General features: G+C 40.3%; 1 protein-coding gene across 4 annotated transcripts in view; it reads left to right on the top strand.

Moving 5' to 3' along the window:
* ip6k1 (inositol hexakisphosphate kinase 1) overlaps positions 1-20,954 on the top strand; it is a 45,038-nt gene that overhangs the window by 16,250 nt on the left and 7,834 nt on the right. For all 4 annotated transcript variants that reach the window (XM_061891532.1, XM_061891533.1, XM_061891537.1 and 1 more), the window contains exons 2-6: positions 7,666-7,895; positions 7,970-8,115; positions 8,209-8,335; positions 18,174-18,396; positions 20,449-20,633. In XM_061891532.1, coding sequence (XP_061747516.1) covers positions 7,999-8,115; positions 8,209-8,335; positions 18,174-18,396; positions 20,449-20,633 — 652 coding nt within the window. In that variant the 5' untranslated portion in view covers positions 7,666-7,895; positions 7,970-7,998. The remainder of the gene's footprint in view (positions 1-7,665; positions 7,896-7,969; positions 8,116-8,208; positions 8,336-18,173; positions 18,397-20,448; positions 20,634-20,954) is intronic.

Raw genomic sequence — 20,954 nt, 5'->3', positions numbered from 1 at the left:
GCCACGGGGAAGACCCAGGACACGTTGGGAAGACTATGTCTCCCGGCTGGCCTGGGAACGCCTCGGGATCCCCCGGGAAGAGCTAGACGAAGTGGCTGGGGAGAGGGAAGTCTGGGTTTCCCTGCTTAGGCTGTAGCCCCCGCGACCCGACCTCGGATAAGCGGAAGATGATGGATGGATGTTTTTTATTTTTTTCAAAATATCCACCCTTTGCTATGATTACTGTTTTGCACACTGTTGGCATTCTCTTGATGAGCTTCAAGAGGTAGTCACCTGAAATGGTTTTCACTTCACGGGTGTCATAGTTGTGATTTCCAACAGTGACAATCTACAATGTAAATAGTCATGAAAATAAAGAAAACACATTGAGTGCAAACTTTTGGCCTGTATTGCATATACCGTATTTTTTGGACTATATCTTTTTTTTTTCATAATGCGACTTATACTCAGGAGCGACTTATGTGAGAAATTATTAACACATTACCGTAAAATATCAAATAATATTATTTAGCTCATTCACGTAAGAGACTAGACGTATAAGATTTCATGGGATTTATGGATTAGGAGTGACAGATTGTTTGGTAAAGGTATAGCATGTTCTATATGTTATAGTTATTTGAATGACTCTTACCATAATATGTTAGGTTAACATAGCAGTTGGTTATTTATGCCTCATATAACCTACACTTATTCAGCCTGTTGTTCACTATTCTTTATTTGTTTTAAATTGCCTTTCAAATGTCTATTCTTGGTGTTGGGTTTTATCAAACAAATTTCCCCCAAAAATGCGACTTATACTGCAGTGCGACTTATATGTTTTTTTCCTTCTTTATTATGCATTTTCGGCAGGTGCGACTTATACTCCGGAGCGACTTATAACCCGAAAAATACGGTACTCATGTTTCATACCAATTATATTCATTGCGGTTTTATCCATGTTAGCCAATCTGGTCCTCAGATGTTCGGTTAAGTTGCAAAAGCATACTGTGATTCTATATCTGATTAGGCTCACAAGGATAGCTCTGTAGGAAACCAGCACGATGTGATTGATAACACCCACTCAGTGGCCTAGTGGTAAGAGTGTCCACCCTGAGATCGGTAGGTTGTGAGTTCAAACCCCTCATACCAGAGACTATAAAAAAGGGAGCCATTACCGCCCTGCTTGGCACTCAGCATCAAGGGTTGGAATTGAGGGTTAAACCACCAAAAATGATTCCCGGGCGCGGCCACTGTTGCTGCCCACTGCTCCCCTCACCTCCCAAGGGGTTGAACAAGGGGATGGGTCAAATGCAGAGGACACATTTCACCACACCTAGTGTGTGTGTGACAATCATTGCTACTTTAACTTAATTTAACATACAGACTCATTTGTTTCCAAAATGTAGTCTTAGTTGCAGTTTTTTGCAGGTTATCAATATGCGATTTCCAGCTGAGCAGGTCATCAACATGAACCCTTACATATTCTTATGTTGTCACCCGATTGATAGTCTGGTCTTTAATGACCACTGGCTCTTGTGTAGTCACTTGCCTCGGGTCAAAAATCATCTCTTGTGTTTTTTCCACATTTAAAATGAGATTGTTTCTGTCACACCACTTAATTCAACTGTGGTATGTGAACTATGTCGTTATGCATAATTTAAAAATACAATTTTCAGGATGTACTTTCCTGAAGTCATTAGTGTAAAGTGTAGAAAGGATAGCCTTGTAGAACTTCTGTATTACATTGTTTGATGCCTGGCCGTGTCTTATTTCGTTCACTATTATGTTAGATCCACTATGGACTGGACTCTCACACTATTATGTTAGATCCACTATGGACTGGACTCTCACACTATTATGTTAGATCCACTATGGACTGGACTCTCACACTATTATGTTAGATCCACTATGGACTGGACTCTCACACTATTATGTTAGATCCACTATGGACTGGACTCTCACACTATTATGTTAAATCCACTATAGACTGGACTCTCACACTATTATGTTAAATCCACTATAGACTGGACTCTCACACTATTATGTTAAATCCACTATAGACTGGACTCTCACACTATTATGTTAGATCCACTATGGACTGGACTCTCACACTATTATGTTAGATCCACTATAGACTGGACTCTCACACTATTATGTTAGATCCACTATAGACTGGACTCTCACACTATTATGTTAGATCCACTATAGACTGGACTCTCACACTATTATGTTAGATCCACTATGGACTGGACTCTCACACTATTATGTTAGATCCACTGTGGACTGGACTCTCGCACTATTATGTTAGATCCACTATGGACTGGACTCTCACACTATTATGTTAAATCCACTATGGACTGGACTCTCGCACTATTATGCTAGATCCACTATGGACTGGACTCTCACAAAATTATGCTAGATCCACTCGACATCCTTTGCACCGGTCGACAGGGGGGGTTCCCACATCTGCGGTCCCCCTCCAAGGTTTCATTGAGTTTTCTCTTGCCCTGATGTGGGATATGAACCAAGGATGTCGTTGTGGCTTGTGCAGCCCTTTGAGACACTCGTGATTTAGGGCTATATAAGTAAACGATTGATTGATTGATCATTTAACCTTTATTTGCTGTGTGTGCTTATTTAAAATAGAATAAAACCATTTAATCAAGGTAGTATTGACGTTCAAGACTATTTTTTCTTGCACAGTGTTAAATGCTGGACTTAAATCAATAAATAAAATGCAAGCTTTCAAAGTGCAACAAGCAGAAAACAGCATCCTCAGTACTGCGTTTATGTATTTAGGCAAACTGACATGCATCCAACATGGACTGCACTTCTCTTTTGAGCAGTGACACGACTAATCTTTCCAAACATTTCACAGTTATCGAGGTCAAGGTTACAGAGCAAAAGTCGTCGTCTTTAGCCCAAGGCTTTTGGGACACAGGTGTTGTTGTTGTCCTTTTCCACAGAGCTGGAGCAGTGTGGGTGTGTAATGACCGCTGGAATATAGGACACCGGCATGGTGGCCGTTCCTTTGCGCGGCTTTTGATCAGAACGGCCGGCAATCCATCTGGCCCAGTAGATTTATTGGTTTGCACAGCAGATTTATAGGTTTACTCAGTACAAAATGCTGAACGCTGTTTGGATTCACCTCCGGTGGTATCGGTTTCTGGTAATGACTGCCTTACTCTGTCACACTCATAGGAAAAATTCCGTAGGTCAAATCTGTTTTTGCTGTTCATCCAATGAAATAGTTTGTTTTATTGTAAATTCCTATTAGTTGCCGATTTCATTGTGTCCCATAGTTTTTTAGTATTTGAAGCAGGGCTGCATGATTAATCGACATTGAGTTTTTAATTAGTGCAAGAGGCTGTTTTGTGGGGGGTTTTGTCGACGAACATGTTGGCCAATCAGAATTGTTAAGCCTCGCATTTCCTTGTGGCTTGACTGGAGGAGATGCGGATGAAGAGACACAGCTGCCGAGCTGGTTGTAGAAACATGTTGTACAGTATGAGTGCTTGGGTCCCTTTTTTCTGTAACGCTAATACAAAAACTCACAATAATGTCTGATTGAATGCTAAAAACGTTACGACAGACCACCTTAAAAAGCAAAATGGAGTTGTAAATCGTTTTACTGAATGACACATCCAGAATGTACATGACAATAAAGAATGTGGGATTTGTATTAATAAATACCGTATTTCCTTGAATTGCCGCCGGGTATATAGTCTGCGCCTGCCTAGAATTACTGCCGGGTCAAACTCGTTTCGCAAAATAATTAGCGCATGCTTAGCATTGCGACCAGCTCAGGATTAACGCTGTGTCAAACTCGTTTCGCTAAATATTATTTTTATTAGCCCATGTCTAGAATTTCCGCAGGTTCAAACTTGTTTCGCTAAATAATTAGCATATACCTAGAATTTCCGCCGGGTCAAACTCGTCACGTCGCGAGTAACACTTCACCTGTCATCATTTTCAAAATGGAGGAGGCTGATTTCAATCATTTGAAATCGCATAAAGGGAAGAAGATTAAGAGCTATTCAGTAGGATTTAAGGTCCAAGCTATTGAATATGCTAAAAAGAACAGTAAGCAGCTATGTTTTATTAATATACCGTAGCTGCGTGTGTCAAATATGAGTCATTAAATGACTCCCGCCTCCTGGTGGTAGAGGGTGCTAGTGATCCTTCTTGTGACTACTCGGCTGCAGAAGAAGTGACAACAAACAGCAAGAGTGAGCAGCGATCGTTTATTTTTTCCTTTCGCTTGCACTTTTAACATGGAGGATTACATATCTAAAATAAAACTTTTTATAAACTGGACTTTCAATCCAAGCAGGAGGTAATAAAGGAAGATCTCCATCGAGACAGAGAGACTTTTAAAACTGAAGAAAGATAAGGAAGACTTCTATAAACAAGTTATCCATGCTTTTGATCAGAAGGAGCTGCGCATGGACTTCATTTATAAATAAAGGTAAGACCATAATAACGTTTTTTTAATTAAATGTGCTTTTCATGATGATATCTTTACATCACACACAAATTTATAAGCGCAGGCCTAAATTTACCGCATGCCTTTGGTAAGCACCGGAGTGAGAAGAGGTTTTAAAATAATTAGCGCATGCTTGCCTTTACCGCATGCCTTTGGTAAACGCTGGAGTGAGAAGAGGTTTTAAATTAATTAGCGCCCCGGCGGCAATTCAAGGAAATACGTTATGAAGGATAAAACACTGAATATTAACAACATATGAACGCCGCTCCTCTTACTTCTCACACTACCTCTTCAATCAGCAACTTTCACAATCAAGCGAAACGCAACAGAAATGCAAGAAACACTGCGAATGGTAAAAAAAAAAAAACACCTGCAAATTGACATAATATCCCTTTTTGCAGAACTTTGTTGTAAAAATCTGATGGACAGACGCATTTCAGGCTTGGCTATTTTGGAACACTCTGTTCTGTGGAAACAAACCCCGCCCACACAGCTTGGTACTTTCTGAAGTTAGAGACTTACGGTCACTTGAAAACAGCACTGCACATCATAATGGTGACTTAAGTTTTGATGTTAGGGTTCTAAAAAAAATTATGTGGGAATGTCCGGCGAGCCGGGTTGAAAATCTTAACGGACTTGCCCAAGTCTGGGGTAGGTGACAATATTCTTCTTGGCTACATTATTAACACAGAATTTCACATAGTCTGCCGTAGCCTTGTCAAGCTCTAAAGTGTAAAATATGAACCAGTCTATACACCATATGAGTGTCCCAATTGAATCGTCCGTCCACACAGTAACTGACTTATGTACAGGTTTGCATGGTTTTAAGATTTATTGTGATACAGTTCTTTTCATACAAGCCCCGTTTCCATATGAGTTAGGAAATTGTGTTAGATGTAAATATAAACGGAATACAATGATTTGCAAATCCTTTTCAACCCATATTCAATTGAATGCACTACAAAGACAACATATTTGATGTTCAAACTCATAAACGTATTTTTTTTTTGCAAATAATAATTAACTTAGAAATTCATGGCTGCAACACGTGCCAAAGTAGTTGGGAAAGGGCATGTTCACCACTGTGTTACATCACCTTTTCTTTTAACAACACTCAATAAACGTTTGGGAACTGAGGAAACTAATTGTTGAAGCTTTGAAAGTGGAATTCTTTCCCATTCTTGTTTTATGTAGAGCTTCAGTCCTTCAACAGTCCGGGGTCTCCGCTGTTATATTTTACGCTTCATAATGCGCCACACATTTTGAATGGGAGACATGACTGGACTGCAGGCGGGCCAGGAAAGTACCCGCACTCTTTTACTACGAAGCAACGCTGTTGTAACACGTGGCTTGCTGAAATAAACAGCGGCTTCCATGATAACGATGCTTGGATGACAACATATGTTGCTCCAAAACCTGTATGTACCTTTCAGCATTAATGGTGCCTTCACAGATGTGTAAGTTACCCATGACTTGGGCACTAATGCACCCCCATACCATCACATATGCTGCCTTTTACACTTTGCGCCTAGAACCGTCTGGATCACGGGTCGGGAACCTTTTTGGCTGAGAGAGCCATGAAAGCCCAATATTTTAAAATGTATTTCCGTGAGAGCCATATAGTATTTTTTAACACTGATTGCAACGAAATGTGTGCATTTTTAAGTAAGTCCAACGTTTTTAGAGTAAAATAAGTCTCTTATTCTTTTTAATAACATTGTTATTGTGAAGTTAACCAATAATAAGTAAAATACTTCTTACCATTAATGAACAGGTGCGGAAGAAAACAGATTGATGGATTAAGATGCATGAGAATGTTTTATATTCTGAATGTTATTTTTAACACTGATTACCAACGGAATTATTCATTACTTACCGTGTTAAGCAATGTCAGCTAATATTTATCTGAGAGCCAGATGCAGTCATCAAAAGAGCCACATCTGGCTCTAGAGCCATAGGTTCCCTACCCCTGGTCTGGATGCTTATTTTCCTCTTTGTTCCGGAGGACACCACGTCCACAGTTTCCAAATATAATTTGAAATGTGGACTTGTCAGACCACAGAACACTTTTCCACTTTGCATCAGTTCATCTTAGATGATCTCGGGCCCAGCGAAGCCGGCGGTGTTTCTAGGTATTGTTGATAAATGGGTTTTGCTTTGCATAGTAGAGTTTTAACTTGCACTTGCAGATGTAGCGACCAACTGTAGTTACTGACAGTGGTTTTATGAAGTGTTCCTGAGCCCATGTGGTGATATCCTTTACACACTGATGTCGGTTTTTGATGCAGTACCACCTGAGGGATCAAAGGTCCGTAATATCATCGCTTACGTGCAGTGATATCTCCAGATTCTCTGAACCTTTTGATAATTTAAGGACGGCAGATGGTAAAATCCGTAAATTCCTTGCAATAGCTCGTTGAGAAATGTTGTTCTAAAACTGTTCGACAATTTGCTTACAAATTGGTGACCCTCGCCCCATCCTTGTTTGTGAATTACTTAGCATTTCATGGAAGCTGCTTTTATACCCAATCATGGCACCCACCTGTTCCCAATTAGCCTGCACACCTGTGGGATGTTCCAACTAAGTGTTAGATGAGCATTCTTCAACTTTATCAGTATTTATTGCCACCTTTCCCAACTTATTTGTCACGTGTTGCTGGCATCAAATTCTAAAGTTAATGATTGTTTGCAAACACATTTTTTAATCAGTTTGAACATCAAATATGTTGTCTTTGTTGCATATTCAACTGAATATGGGTTGAAAAGGATTTGCATATGCCGTTTATATGTACATCTAACACAATTTCCCAACTCAAATTGAAACAGGGTTTGTACAACTGCACTCATTGTCTCATATGCAAAGAATTCTCCCTGCATTTTTTTTTTTTTGTGGCCGATGTCCCTTGGCAACGGAGCCGCTTTGATTTCATCTTGTCAGCTGCAGTGTTTGTGCTGAAACGCAGCTTGAATCGCCAAACGTCCTCTCAAATCACTGTTGATGTTTTGAACCCCGAAGCAGCTGGGACTTTAAAACATCAGCTGAAAAAAAAAAAACCCTCTGGGGATCGACTCCTTCGAGGCTTTTATTTTGGGACAATTTGTGCGAACGTGTCGTGTCACACTGTAGTGCATTTCATCACATGTCATCTTCATGGCGACTTTCTTGTTTCACACACATTTCTTTCTGCGTTTGTCTGCAGGAAGTGGTGAGCTACACCTTCACCTGGCTTCCACCTGACCTGCGCGCCCCCTGCCCCCGAGCGGGTCGTTGTGCTGCCGGCGGTGGAGTGGAGCACTCTGATCCAAGAACTCACAAGGTGGTTTTTCGGTCTGGCGCCGCCTCCCCCTGGGGCCGGCGTGCGCTCCCAGCAGCCCGTGGTGCCCTGTGCCCCGCCCTCGCCCTCACCGCCCGCCAGAGCCCATGTGCCAGGTAAGAGAAGGTTTTTCGCTTTGCAGCGAGTAAAGATACACATGGTCTTTGCGTGTTAAATCTACGCCTTTCAGGAGGAGGTGCGGTTCGTCCGCCAGGAGCCATGTGCCTCCCTCATACCAACAACATGGACAACAAGCTGCAGGGGGCGGGGCCAGGGGGAGGAGCATCACTTGCATCCCGAGGCGGTGGTGTTCCATTGGAGCCCTTCATGCACCAGGTAAGAAGTACAAGATTATGTGATATATCCGGAATAATTACTGTAGAGTTGAGTTTAATAGGATCTGTTTTTTTTCTTACCTGCACCCTGCAGGTGGGGGGTCACACCAGTATGATGCGCTATGATGACCACACAGTGTGCAAGCCTCTCATCTGCCGAGAGCAGCGCTTCTATGAATTTCTGCCTCCAGAGATGAAGGAGTTCACCCCGGAGTACAAAGGTACCACATTCCATATCAGGGGTGTCAAACACGTTTTTGTTCACGGCCACATGGCAATTATTTTTGGCCTCAAAAAAAAAAAAATATATATATATATATATATATATATATATATATATATCTACATATATAAATGTATGTAATCGCCTTGTTACAGAATTTGAATAGGCAACTGTTATTATATTCTTTACTAACTGATTGAGAAAGAATTTGCTTTGAAATTATTATTATTCAGAACTTGTACTTATTATTACATAGAGCTCATTATTAGTCACTACTCAGCTCCCTCCATCAGTGTGTGAATGTGTGTGTGAATGGGTAAATGTGGAAGTAGTGTCAAAGCGCTTTGAGTACCTTGAAGGTAGAAAAGCGCTACACAAGTACAACCCATTTATTTATTTATTTATAAATTGCAAACGAATGCATTTAATTAGATAGAGCTTTATTATTTGCAGCCTTTAGGATACAAACTAGGGCTGGGCGATATGTCCTTTTTTTAATATCTCAATATTTTTAGGCCATGTCACGATTAGGGATGTCCCGATCCGATATTGATATCGGAAATCGGTCCGATATTAGCCAAAAAAGTGAATATCGGATTTTATCGGACTGAATCTAAAAACTCCGATATAAGCACTCCGATATAAGACTGGTTTGATCACACTCCAACACAGTAGGTGGCGCCAATGCCCCTTAATTAACGGTGGTGGCGGCCGCGGAAGAAGAGCTTCTCTGATCCAGCATGCACAGCCCACGTGATCACAACAACGACAACGCGTGTGCTCAGCAAAGTGTAGTGATGTGTGGAAGTATTTTAACTCACAGCATGCCGAAATGCTTATCTTCTTAAAAAAAAATCTCCACATTATGCTCGAACTGCAGAAAGTGGAGAAGGAGGAGGAGGAGTAGTAAGGGTAGTCAGCACTGACTGATTATTATTTGTTTTATGCTAAGAGTAATTACTACATTGTTTTGGGCATAGTCAGTCAGTGAAACTGGAGCTGTGAACTCTTAATTTAGAGCAGTTGGACAGTGGACAATATTGTGTTGTTTTTGTGGTTTTTGTCCCTGCCCACAGTTGTTTCCAACATATGCTGACAGTAAAAAAATAACTGAAGTGAACTTGAATTGTTTGCACTTTAAAATGTTTTTTGTTTTTTTTATTGGATTTATTTAGGTTATTTTTCAGGGTCTTCTAATTTATTTTTAATTTATTATTTTCAATTGTATAATTATGTTGGTATTAGTGGTTATTTTGCACTTTAAATATAACATTTTGTTTTTATTAGATTTGTTGAGGTAATACTCTTATGTTGAAGGTTAAAATTTATGTAACCAATTGGTTAATAATAAAGGGGTCAGTTTTTCCTATACCTACTCTTGCTGACTATTGTTTTCTGTTTTAACACTACAACATCAGTAACAGTAACATCACTTTATCAAGCCTTTTCTAACATTCTACAAAACAAAATAAGGAATAAATATATGTATGATTTGTGCCTATATCGTATCGTATTGATATCGGTATCGGCAAATACTCAAGGCTACAATATCGGTATCGTATCGGAAGTGAAAAAGTTGTATCGGGACATCCCTAGTCACGATACACGATATATGTCTCGATATTTTGCCTTAGCACCCCTTGGCATACCTTCAAGTACCCCCAGGGGTACGTGTACCCCCATTTCAGAACCACTAACCTAAAGCATGACATGGTGGTTGACGTTTAATGGTGTGGCGTCCGCATAAAATTACATGAAAATGGTGTGGTGGGCCACATAAAATACTGTGAAAGACAACATAAAATAACGTGGCGGGCCAAAATAAATACCATGGTGGACCAGATAACTATATAAAATGGCTTGGCGGGCCACCAAAAATGATATGGCAGGCCAGATCTGGCCCCCTGGACTTGGGTTTGACACCTGTCCTCTCTATGTTCTGCTGACTCAATCCACAACCTTGACAGTAAACACGCTACATGCACGCCATTCGCTCAACACACATTTACGCCCTCGCGCTCCCACGGAGGCTGGGCAGTGTCAACAACAGCCATATTGCACTCTCGCGCTAGAAAGATGCTATTTTTATAGCCCGACCCAAACAGGGTTTAATTGCCGCAAAAGGTCACCCGTGCCCACATAATGTAACATAATACTGTCACCTCGCTCACTGCATTGTTCACACTCCAGAGGTATGTGCATATGGCACACAAGCACAATGCTCTGCTTTTCGTCACCTGATTGATGCTCGCGAATGTTCCCATGTTTACTTTAAAATAAGTCGACTAAATGGCGCAGACACAGACAAGATCAACTGACTAACAAACGCAGAGTAAGCAGTTGTTTCATGCTTTGATGGACGGGCCCCTGTACACAGAAGCACTTTATTCTTATGTTTTTTACAGTGCTTTAGTCTTATCCCCTGTAATAGAACTGTATAAATACTAACTATTGCTGCTTTATGCTTACAGTAAGTGGTGATTGCTGTAAGACTGTTTCCCCTAAAATTTTAAAAAGAAGTGATCAAAAATGTATTTTGTTGTTGACTTTTCATTAACTACGCCAGTGGATCTCAACCTTTTTTCAGTGATGTACCCCTGTGAACATTTTTTTAATTCAAGTACCCCCTAATCAGAGCAAAGCATTTCTGGTTGAAGAAAAGTTATAAAGTAAAATACAGCACTATGTCATCAGTTTCTGATTTATTAAATTGTATAACAGTGCAAAATATTGCTCATTTGTAGTGGTCTTTCTTGAACTATTTGGAAAAAAAGATGTAAAAATAACTAAAAACTTGTTGAAAAATAATCAAGTGATTCAATTATAAATAAATATTTCTACACATAGAAGCAATCACCAACTTAAAGTGCCCTCTTTGGGGATTGTAATAGAGATCCATCTGGATTCATCAACTTCATTCTAAACATTTCTTCACAAAAAAAGTGAAGTGAATTATATTTATATAGCGCTTTTTCTCTAGTGACTCAATGCGCTTTATATAGTGAAACCCAATATCTAATTTTTACATATAAACCAGTGTGGGTGGCTCTGGGAGCAGGTGGGTAAAGTGTCTTGCCCAAGGACACAATGGCAGTGACTAGGGTGGCGGAAGCAGGGATAGAACCTGCAACCTTCAAGTTGCTGAGGGTTGCAACCGAGCTATACCGCCCCCAAAAAATTAATCCTTAACAGCAATATTTATGGAACATGTCCACAAAAAATATAGCTGTCAAAACTGAATATTGCATTGTTGCATTTTTTTTTCACAGTTTATAAACTTAAATTCATATTTTGTTGAAGTATTATTCAATAAATATATTTATAAAGGATTTTGAATTGTTGCTATTTTTAGAATATGTAAAAAAAAATCTCACGTACCCCTTGGCATACCTTCAAACACCCCCAGGGTTACGCGTACCCCCATTTGAGAACCACTGGACTAAGCGCTAGAAGGCGTTCAACTTTTGTTCAGAATCAGCTACTTTTGCGACGTTTTTCGCAATTATTTTGGTGGCGTCACAGTGCATTAAAGGGGAACATTATCACAATTTCAAAAGGGTTCAAAACAATAAAAATCAGTTCCCAGTGGCTTGTTGTATTTTTTGAAGTTTTTTTCAAAATTGATTGATTGATTGATACTTTTATTAGTAGATTGCACAGTTCAGTACATATTCCGTACAATTGACCACTAAATGGTAACACCCCAATAAGTTTTTCAACTTGTTTAAGTCGGGGTCCACGTTAATCAATTCAATCTTACCGTTCTCCGAATATCCCTAGAAAAAGCTTTAAAGTGCTTGATTTTTGCTATTTGCGATGCCACTGTCCATTTCCCTGTGACGTCACACAGTGCTGCCAATGTAAACAAACAATGGCGAATACCACAGCAAGGTATAGCGACATTTGCTCGGATTCAAACTCTGATTTCAGCGACTTAAGCGATTCAACAGATTACGCATGTATTGAAACAGTTGGTTGGAGTATGAAAGTATTGAAGAAGAAACTGAAGCTATTGAGCGAATAGCTATTGACGCTATTCATAGCCATAGCATGGCCGAATAGCTGCGTTAGCATCGCCGGTAAAATGTGCGGACCAAACGATCAGGACTTTCGCATCTTGTGACACTGGAGCAACTTAAATCCGTCGATTGGTAAGTGTTTTTTTCGCATTAAATGTGGGTGGAAGGAAACGTAATATAGTTGCAAATGCATCTGCAGGTTATCCATACATCTCTGTGCCATGTCTGCTTTAGCACCGCCGGTACATAGCATGTTAGCATCGATTAGCGTAGCATGTTAGCATCGATTAGCTGGCAGTCAACATCAACAAAACTCACCTTTGTGATTACTGTGACTTTATCGTTACAAATGCATCTGCAGGTTATCCATACATCTCTGTGCCATGTCTGCGTTAGCACTGCCAGTAAATAGCATGTTAGCGTTGATGAGCGTAGCATGTTAGCATCGATTAACTGGCAGTCACGCCGCGACCAAATATTTCTGATTAGCAAATAAGTCAACATCAACAAAACTCACCTTTGTGATTTCGTTGAATTTATCGTTGCAAATGCATCTGCAGGTTATCTATACATCTATCTCTGTGCCATGTCTGTCATCGCCGGTCAAATGTGGAGACACTTTGGTACATTCAATGGCGGCAGATACTTTGGCATCTTCGGGCCAGTGGTGCAACTTGAATCCCTCCCTGTTAGTGTTGTTACACCCTCCGACAACACACCGACGAGGCATGATGTCGAATAGTCGAAAAAACGGAAAATAACAGAGCTGAGACCCAATGTTTACAATGTGTTGAAAATGAAAATGGCGGCTGTATTACCTCGGCGACGTCACATTCTGACGTCATCCCCTCCAGAGCGATAAACAGGCGTTTAATTCGCCAAAATTCACCCATTTAGAGTTCGGAAATCGGCTAAAAAAATATATGGTCTTTTTTCTGCACCATCAAGGTATATATTGACGCTTACATAGGTCTGCTGATAATGTTCCCCTTTAAATGATGTTGAAGCTGAGCCTCCATTGACTTCAATAGGGGAGCATAGGCTGGGTTGTTTCACTGCAGCCAAACTAAACAATCATTGAATTAATGCTCGGCTTTTTCCTGTTCATCGTATGACAAGCGTCTCTGGGAGTGAATGAGAAGTGGGTTTGGCCTCGGATGGTCTGGACGTCGACGATAGGATGATATTTCTGAGGTTGAATCTATTTTCGTAGGACCACAAAATTAGCAAATCAGCGAGCTTAACATATAATCCAGCACTGCAGTATTTTTTAACTTTCATTCCATTGTTTCGAGTTGATGTGGATAATTTTACAATTCTCTAAGGGAGTTTTCTTTGTAAAAATCTAGCATCTTTTTTTGTGTAATTGGAGGCTGTGCTCGTGTTTAGAGGGTAGCTAGAATTCAGCTTCCCTTACTTGAAAGACCAGGAGCTGCCATTGCTGAAGAAGTATACCTAATAAAATAGTCAGTGAGTGTACCTCTATATTTATTAAGAATGTCAAGTGATTAAAACATTTAATCGCAGTTTGTTCACATTAACTCAAAATGAATAGCGAATAATCGCAATTGTTGTTTTTCATCATTAACAAGTGTACCCTAGACAGATAATTTTGAAGTTTTTAATACCATGACTTGAAAATGTCTTTGTTTTAATTAAATATTTTTTGAACAGTTCAACACAAAAAGGAGACAAACATGCTTTGAATGTCAATAATAATAAAAAATGTACCTGCAGTGCATTGGTGACTTGCCAGATTTTATAGGAATATTACATTTGTATTCCTGCTGTAGGAGCACTTGCATTCAGAAGAGAGGAGCTAAAACAGGTTTCGATACCAGTTTCACACGTTAATAACACAAGATGTGGATTGTTACGAACATGATTTGACTGCCAACATTGCACGACAATGCAGAATGTGACATTCCTACCTGAACAAATGCTTTTGATATTCTGTACGATACGTGTTGTACAAGTTAATCATACTCACTTTGCTGCATGACATTGTTTTAACCTGTTCATTAATTCAATATTCTCGCTAAACATTCTGCAATTGAGGACTATCAACCAGAACATGTTTATTAAAGGATTAGGGCTGTCAAAGTTAACACAAAAATAACGTGTTAACTATAAGTTCCTTTCATGGCACCAACTTTTTTATTGCACGATTGCCCCACTCTCATCCTTTTTTGAAACTTCGGGTCGTTCCGTAGAAAGGGGAAACTTTGCTGCATTCACTTGTGACTGATGAGCCACAAGCGGGAAGATAGCAAGCAGAAATGGACAAAGAAAAGGGTACATTAGATAAATAATTATATTCCAACATGTTGTGGTTGAGTCCTCAATTCTAGAAGGGTTTTAGCGGGCTGAATATTACATTTTCTAAATAAATAGAGAATGTTAAGATATTGTCATGCAGAGATATGAATATAATTAACTTGTACAATATTTAATGTACAGAATATCCCAAGCATTTATTTAGGTAAAAATATCACATTTGACATCACCAAACATCGTTGACAATCAAAGCATCATCATTTTGTGTTATTAAAGTGTGAAACTTCTGTCTAAACATGGAAGTGTAGCTCATTCTCTGAATGCAAGTGCTCCTACAGCAGGAATACAAATGATGTATTCCAACAAAATACAAAATCTATGAAGACACCAACGCACTCCAAGTATTTTCATTCTGATTAAAAGCATGTTTGTCCTTTTTGTGTTGAACTGTTAAAAAAAACATAATGTTTAAAACACAGTCCATGAAAGCAAATTAATTGCCAAGTCATGGTGTTAAAACTTGAAAATGATCTAGGGTACACTTAATAAAGATGAAAAAGTGTACCTATCGTTGATTAACCGCTGTTAATTTTAAAGCTAACTATGAACAAAATGCGATCAATCATAATTAAATAGTTTAATTGTTTGAAATAAAGTGCAATATTCTTTTTAGGGCCATCAATCTGCCATGAAATGTCCCACTTTATAGCAGTCGACGAACATACTAGCGTTTATTTAGGCAGAAATATCAGTGAATACCACAAAACATCCTCGACATCAAAGAACAATCGCAATGTGACACGTTTTTCATTTTGTTACTGTAGTTAGCCTGGATGTGACTCGTAGTGCAATTACTGTAAATCGGGATTGATTGAGAAGTTTACTGACATCTTCAAGAATTAAATCCATGTAATGCTTTAAAAAGGCAAATGGATGGCACAAAAAGCCAAAAGGCTTGTTTCCATTGTGTGTGATTGGTATTATAAGAGGTGTCTTCTTGACATGTTTTGACAACATGAATGAAAGTCTCCGGTAAAAAAGTGACTCTAGACTTTAATTCCATCTCACTAAAGTAGTTACAGTAACAATCCTGAGTTTATGCCCTTAATGTGTTCAACTGTAAGCCAAACACGGAAGTCAAGCTCCTCCTCAGGAGGCCAGCAGGTGTTCGCTCCAATGATGTCTTCTTACAGGGATCGAAGATAAAATGGTCTCGTCTTGGACTTGGGATTTCCATATTGTAGCCTTTTCTTTGTGCATTTCTGCTCGCTATTTTCCCGCTTGTCGTTCAACCGCAACTAAACGGCATTACTTTTCTCACGCTACAGAATGGACCAAGGGTGAAAAAGGAGTCCGGACATATGTGCATTAAGCGCGCCTAAAAAAAAAAAATAGTGCGGCTGAAGTAACTCAGTCATTGCGTTTTATTTACTTTATTGTTTTTTTGAAAACACAGCCTGGATTAATTTTGCGCTCTGTTGGATGGGACCCTGTCGGCCCCTGACCTGCTTTGTGCAGCATCCCCACCAGGGCCCGCCTGCACTACTCTCCGTGGTCCTGCGGGCCCCAGTGCCATGACAACAGTGGTCCATAGGGTGTCTATATTTAGCTCTGGATCTGTTCCCACTAAAGATGTCCTGCTGACATCACAGCAGCAGACAGACAGGCGCTTCTTTTACACGGTCACATGTCAATGTGCGTTTGTATGTGGAACTTGAGCCAGAGACGATGTCCCGCTCTTTGTTTACAAACCCTGTTTCCATATGAGTTGGGAAATTGTGTTAGATGTAAATATAAACGGAATACAATGATTTGCAAATCCTTTTCAAGCCATATTCAGTTGAATGCATTACAAAGACAAGATATTTGATGTTCAAACTCATAAACTTTTTTATTTTTTGCAACTAATAATTAACCTAGAATTTCGTGGCAGCAACACGTGCCGAAGTAGTTGGGAAAGGGCATGTTCACCACTGTGTTACATCACATATTCTTTCAACAACACTCAATAAACGTTTGGGAACTGAGGAAACTAATTGTTGAAGCTTTGAGAGTGAATTTCTTTCCCATTCTTGTTTTATGTAGAGCTTCAGTCGTTCAACAATCTCCACTGTTGTATTTTACGCTTCATAATGCGCCACACATTTTGATGGGAGACAAGTCAGGACTGCAGTCGGGCCAGGAAAGTACCCACACTCTTTTTTTACAAAGCCACGCTGTAGTAACACTTGTCTTGCTGAAATAAGCAGGGGCGTCCATGATAACGTTGCTTGGATGACAACATATGTTGCTCCAAAACCTGTATGTACCTTTCAGCATTAATGGTGCCTTCACAGATGTGTAAGTTACCCATGCCTTGAGCACTAATGCACCCCCATACCATCACAGATGCTGGCTTTTAAACTTTGTGCCTATAACAATCCGGATGGTTATTTTCCTCTTTGTTCTGGAGGACACCACGCCCTCTGTTTCCAAATATAATTTAAAATGTGGACTCGTCAGACCACAGAACACCTTTCCACTTTGCTTCAGTCCATCTTAGGTGAGTTCGGGCCCAGCCAACCCGGCTGCGTTTCAGGATATTGTTGATAAATGGGTTTGGCTTTACATAGTAGAGTTTTAACTTGCACTTACAGATGTAGCGACCAACTATTACTGACAGTGGTTTTATGAAGTGTTCCTGAGCCCGTGTGGTGATATCCTTTACACACTGATGTCGGTTTTTGATGCAGTACCGCCTGAGGGATCAAAGGTCCGTAATATCACCGCTTACGTGCAGTGATTTCTCCAGATTCTCTGAACTTTTTGATGATTTTACAGACCGTAGATGGTAAAATCCCTAAACTCCTTGCAATAGCTCGTTGAAAGATGTTCTAAAACTGATCGACAATTTGCTTACAAAGTGGTGACCCTCGCCCCATCCTTGTTTGTGAATGACTTAGTATTTCATGGAAGCTGCTTTTATACCCAATCATGGCACCCACCTGTTCCCAATTAGCCTGCACACCTGTGGGATGTTCCAAATAAGTGTTTGATGAGCATTCCTCAACTTTATCAGTATTTATTGCCACCTTTCCGAACTTCTTTGTCACATGTTGCTGGCATCAAATTCTAAAGTTAATGATTATTTGCAAAAAATTGGTTTGAACATCAAATATGTTGTCTTTGTAGCATATTCAACTGAATATGGGTTGAAAATGATTTGCAAATCATTGTATTCTGTTTATATTTACATCTAACACAATTTCCCAACTCATATGGAAACGGGGTTTGTACAAAGCCAGCACAGGATTTGAGACTCCTCAAGTTTATTTCTTCTCATTGAGCAAAATTACATCAGAGGGTCCCTCAGCAGAGACGAGAAGCTAAAAATAGCAATCTAATGCTGAACTAACACAGGTTGTCCTATCTAATTATGTGTAATTGGATACCCGATTATATTTTGTCCCTCTCCGTGAATAATTTAAACAGACGGATGAAAAATTAAAATCTGTACTAATCTGCACAATCGATCTTGACGTCCGGCTCTCCCCCCGTCAGGCGTGGTGCTGGTATGTTTCGAAGGCGATTCTGACGGCTACATCAACCTGGTGGCTTACCCTTACGGCGACAGCAACGTGGAGGTGGGAGCCGGCGATCACGAGGAGCCTCCTGAGCGGGAGCAGCCCAGGAGGAAACACTCGCGCCGCAGCCTCCATCGCTCTACCTCCTCTTCGGAACACAGGGAGGAGCGCAGTGACCGCGACACAGACCCCTCCGATAAGTATGTTGTTTCAAAGTCAGTTTCAAAGGTGAAAAATGGTGTCTTACTACAGTATTTTCCGGACTGTAGAGCGCACCGAGATATAAGCCGCACCCACTAACCCAGGGGTGCCCACACTTTTTCTGCAGGCGAGCTACTTTTCAATTGACCAACTCGAGGGGATCTACCTCATTTATATATATCATTTATATTTATTTATTTATGAAAGAGACATTTTTTGTAAACAAGTTAAATGTGTTTAATGATAATACAAGCATGTGTAACACATATAGATGTCTTTCTTTCACAAAGACAAGAATATAAGTTGGTGTATTACCTGATTCTGATGACTTGCATTGATTGGAATCAGACAGTAATGATGATAACGTCCACATTTTCAAATGGAGGAGAAAAAAAGTTGTCCTTTCTGTACAATACCACATGAAAGTGGTTGGTTTTTGGCATCTAATTCATCCAGCTTCCATACACTTTACAAGAAAAACATTGGCGGCAAATTCCGTAGCTTGCTTGATTGACATTCACGGCACCCGAGGGTCTTGTGAGATGACGCTGGCTGCTGCCAGTTCATTATTATGAAAAAATGACAGAGGGGAAGGCGAGAAACACTTTCTATTTCAACAGACTTTCGCGCCGTCCCTTCCGTCAAAACTCTAAAGGCCGACTGCACATTTCTTATCTTCACAATAAAAGCCCTGCTTCATGCTGCCTGCGCTAACAAAATATGAGTCTCGGAAAGCTGGCGTGCACAATTGATGTGCACGCCAGCTTTCTGAGGGATCGCTTGTGCACGCCAGTTTTCCGAGACTCTGTATTTTGTTAGCGCAGGCAGCATGAAGCAGGACTTTTATTGTGAAGATAGGAAATGTGCAGTCGGCCTTTAGAGTTTTGACGGAAGGTACGGCGCGAGAGTCTTTTGAAATAAAAAGTGTTTCTCGCCTTTCTCTCGGTCATATTTTCATAATAATGATCTTGCAGCAGCCAGCGTCATCTCACAAGACCCTCCGGTACCGTGAATGTCATTTAAGTGACGCCTTGGTGAAGATTGATGATCACTAATTTTTAGGTCTATTTTTTTTTAAAAGCCTGGCTGGAGATCGACTGACACACCCCCCGCGGTCGACTGGTAGCTCGCGATCGATGTAATGGGCACCCCTGCACTAAATGTTTGAAGAAAAATAAAATGTTTCCATATGTTAACCGCACTGTACATGAGTTATTTACACAGAGATTTTGTAAATGTTTGACGTACTTTGTTTCCGAACGTTGTCTGCAACACGGCAGTAAAATGGCTGATCAAACAAAACAGAAGTCATTGTCATGGACCCACTAGCTGCAGAAGGTAGCTCTCCAATCAGCTGAATGGACTCCATAAATCCACGGTGACGTTTTGGTGTACTTACCAAGGAATTTGTGAAACTGAAACAATACAAAAAGAATGCCATTGTAAGTTAAAAATACTAACATAGACACTTGGAAACGTTTTGGCATATCAGCTCATGCCAAAGACGCTCGCTTCATTACATTACGATGAATATGCATTAAAATACTCTTAAAGACATCACACATTGGACGGTGTAGTAAGTATGAATAGTTTTAGTTATATTGTAAAACTTACAAACGTTGCTTGGAGTGATGAATGAAGAATCCATACAAGTAGAACGGTAGAAGACAGAACGGTACTTGTACTTGTACTCGAAGGCATTAAACAGAAGAAAATACTGTAGACGTTTAACCTGCAGCCCTTGCAGTGTGCAAACTCGTCCAAAAGATGGCGCCATAGAGCAGACAATAACACCTTTTCAGTGTCTTTGCTTGTGTGTTTTTTTTTTAACTATTTGCATTATGGCCGTCAGTGAAGAAAAATTTGTAGATTAAATGCACCGTTTTATAGGTCGCAGGGTGCAAAGCGTAGGAAAAATGCAGCGACTCATAGTCCAGAATTTACAGTGTTTAGTTTGGACATAAATAAAGGGGCCAAACATCTTGCAATGGGCAGTTAGTTGAACTGCTTGTGAAACCTCATGATGACATCATCTTGTCTCTTCCACACAGCAATCTTGTGGAGCTGAAGAGTCCCAGAGTGGAAGCCAAGATCCACATGGACCTTCCCTTCCAGATGTTGGACTGGAACAGCGGTTTGAGCTTGGAGAAGATCAGCCACAATCCTTGGAGTCTCCGTTGCCACAAGCAGCAGCTCAGCCGGATGAGGTCCGATTCCAAGGACCGCAAGCTCTTCAGTATCCTTCTCCTGTTTGGCCACCTGTTTCGATGGCATCCGTTTGTAAATCAAAAACGGGCCTTCACACTTTCAGCCATGTGCACACATTCAGACATTCCTCAGATAAATGATGTTGTTTGTCATGTACCAGAACAATAGCAGGCAGTTCCAGGATGTAAATATGGGTGAGGCTGGTATAGTATGAGATCCTATTTTGATCTCCAGTTTCAAAGAGCCCAGACTGCAGCAGCTTGGAGAAACACAAACCCAGTTGGTCATTGTTCGAGTCCACTGAAAACAAACGCTTCCTGCAGGAAGTGAAGAAAACAAGTTCCTCATC

The sequence above is a fragment of the Nerophis ophidion genome, linkage group LG02, assembly GCF_033978795.1.
Source record: "Nerophis ophidion isolate RoL-2023_Sa linkage group LG02, RoL_Noph_v1.0, whole genome shotgun sequence".
Taxonomy (NCBI): Eukaryota; Metazoa; Chordata; class Actinopteri; order Syngnathiformes; family Syngnathidae; genus Nerophis; species Nerophis ophidion.
The sequence above is the reverse complement of the archived record's forward strand: the minus strand, read 5'-3'. Positions and strand labels throughout refer to the sequence as shown.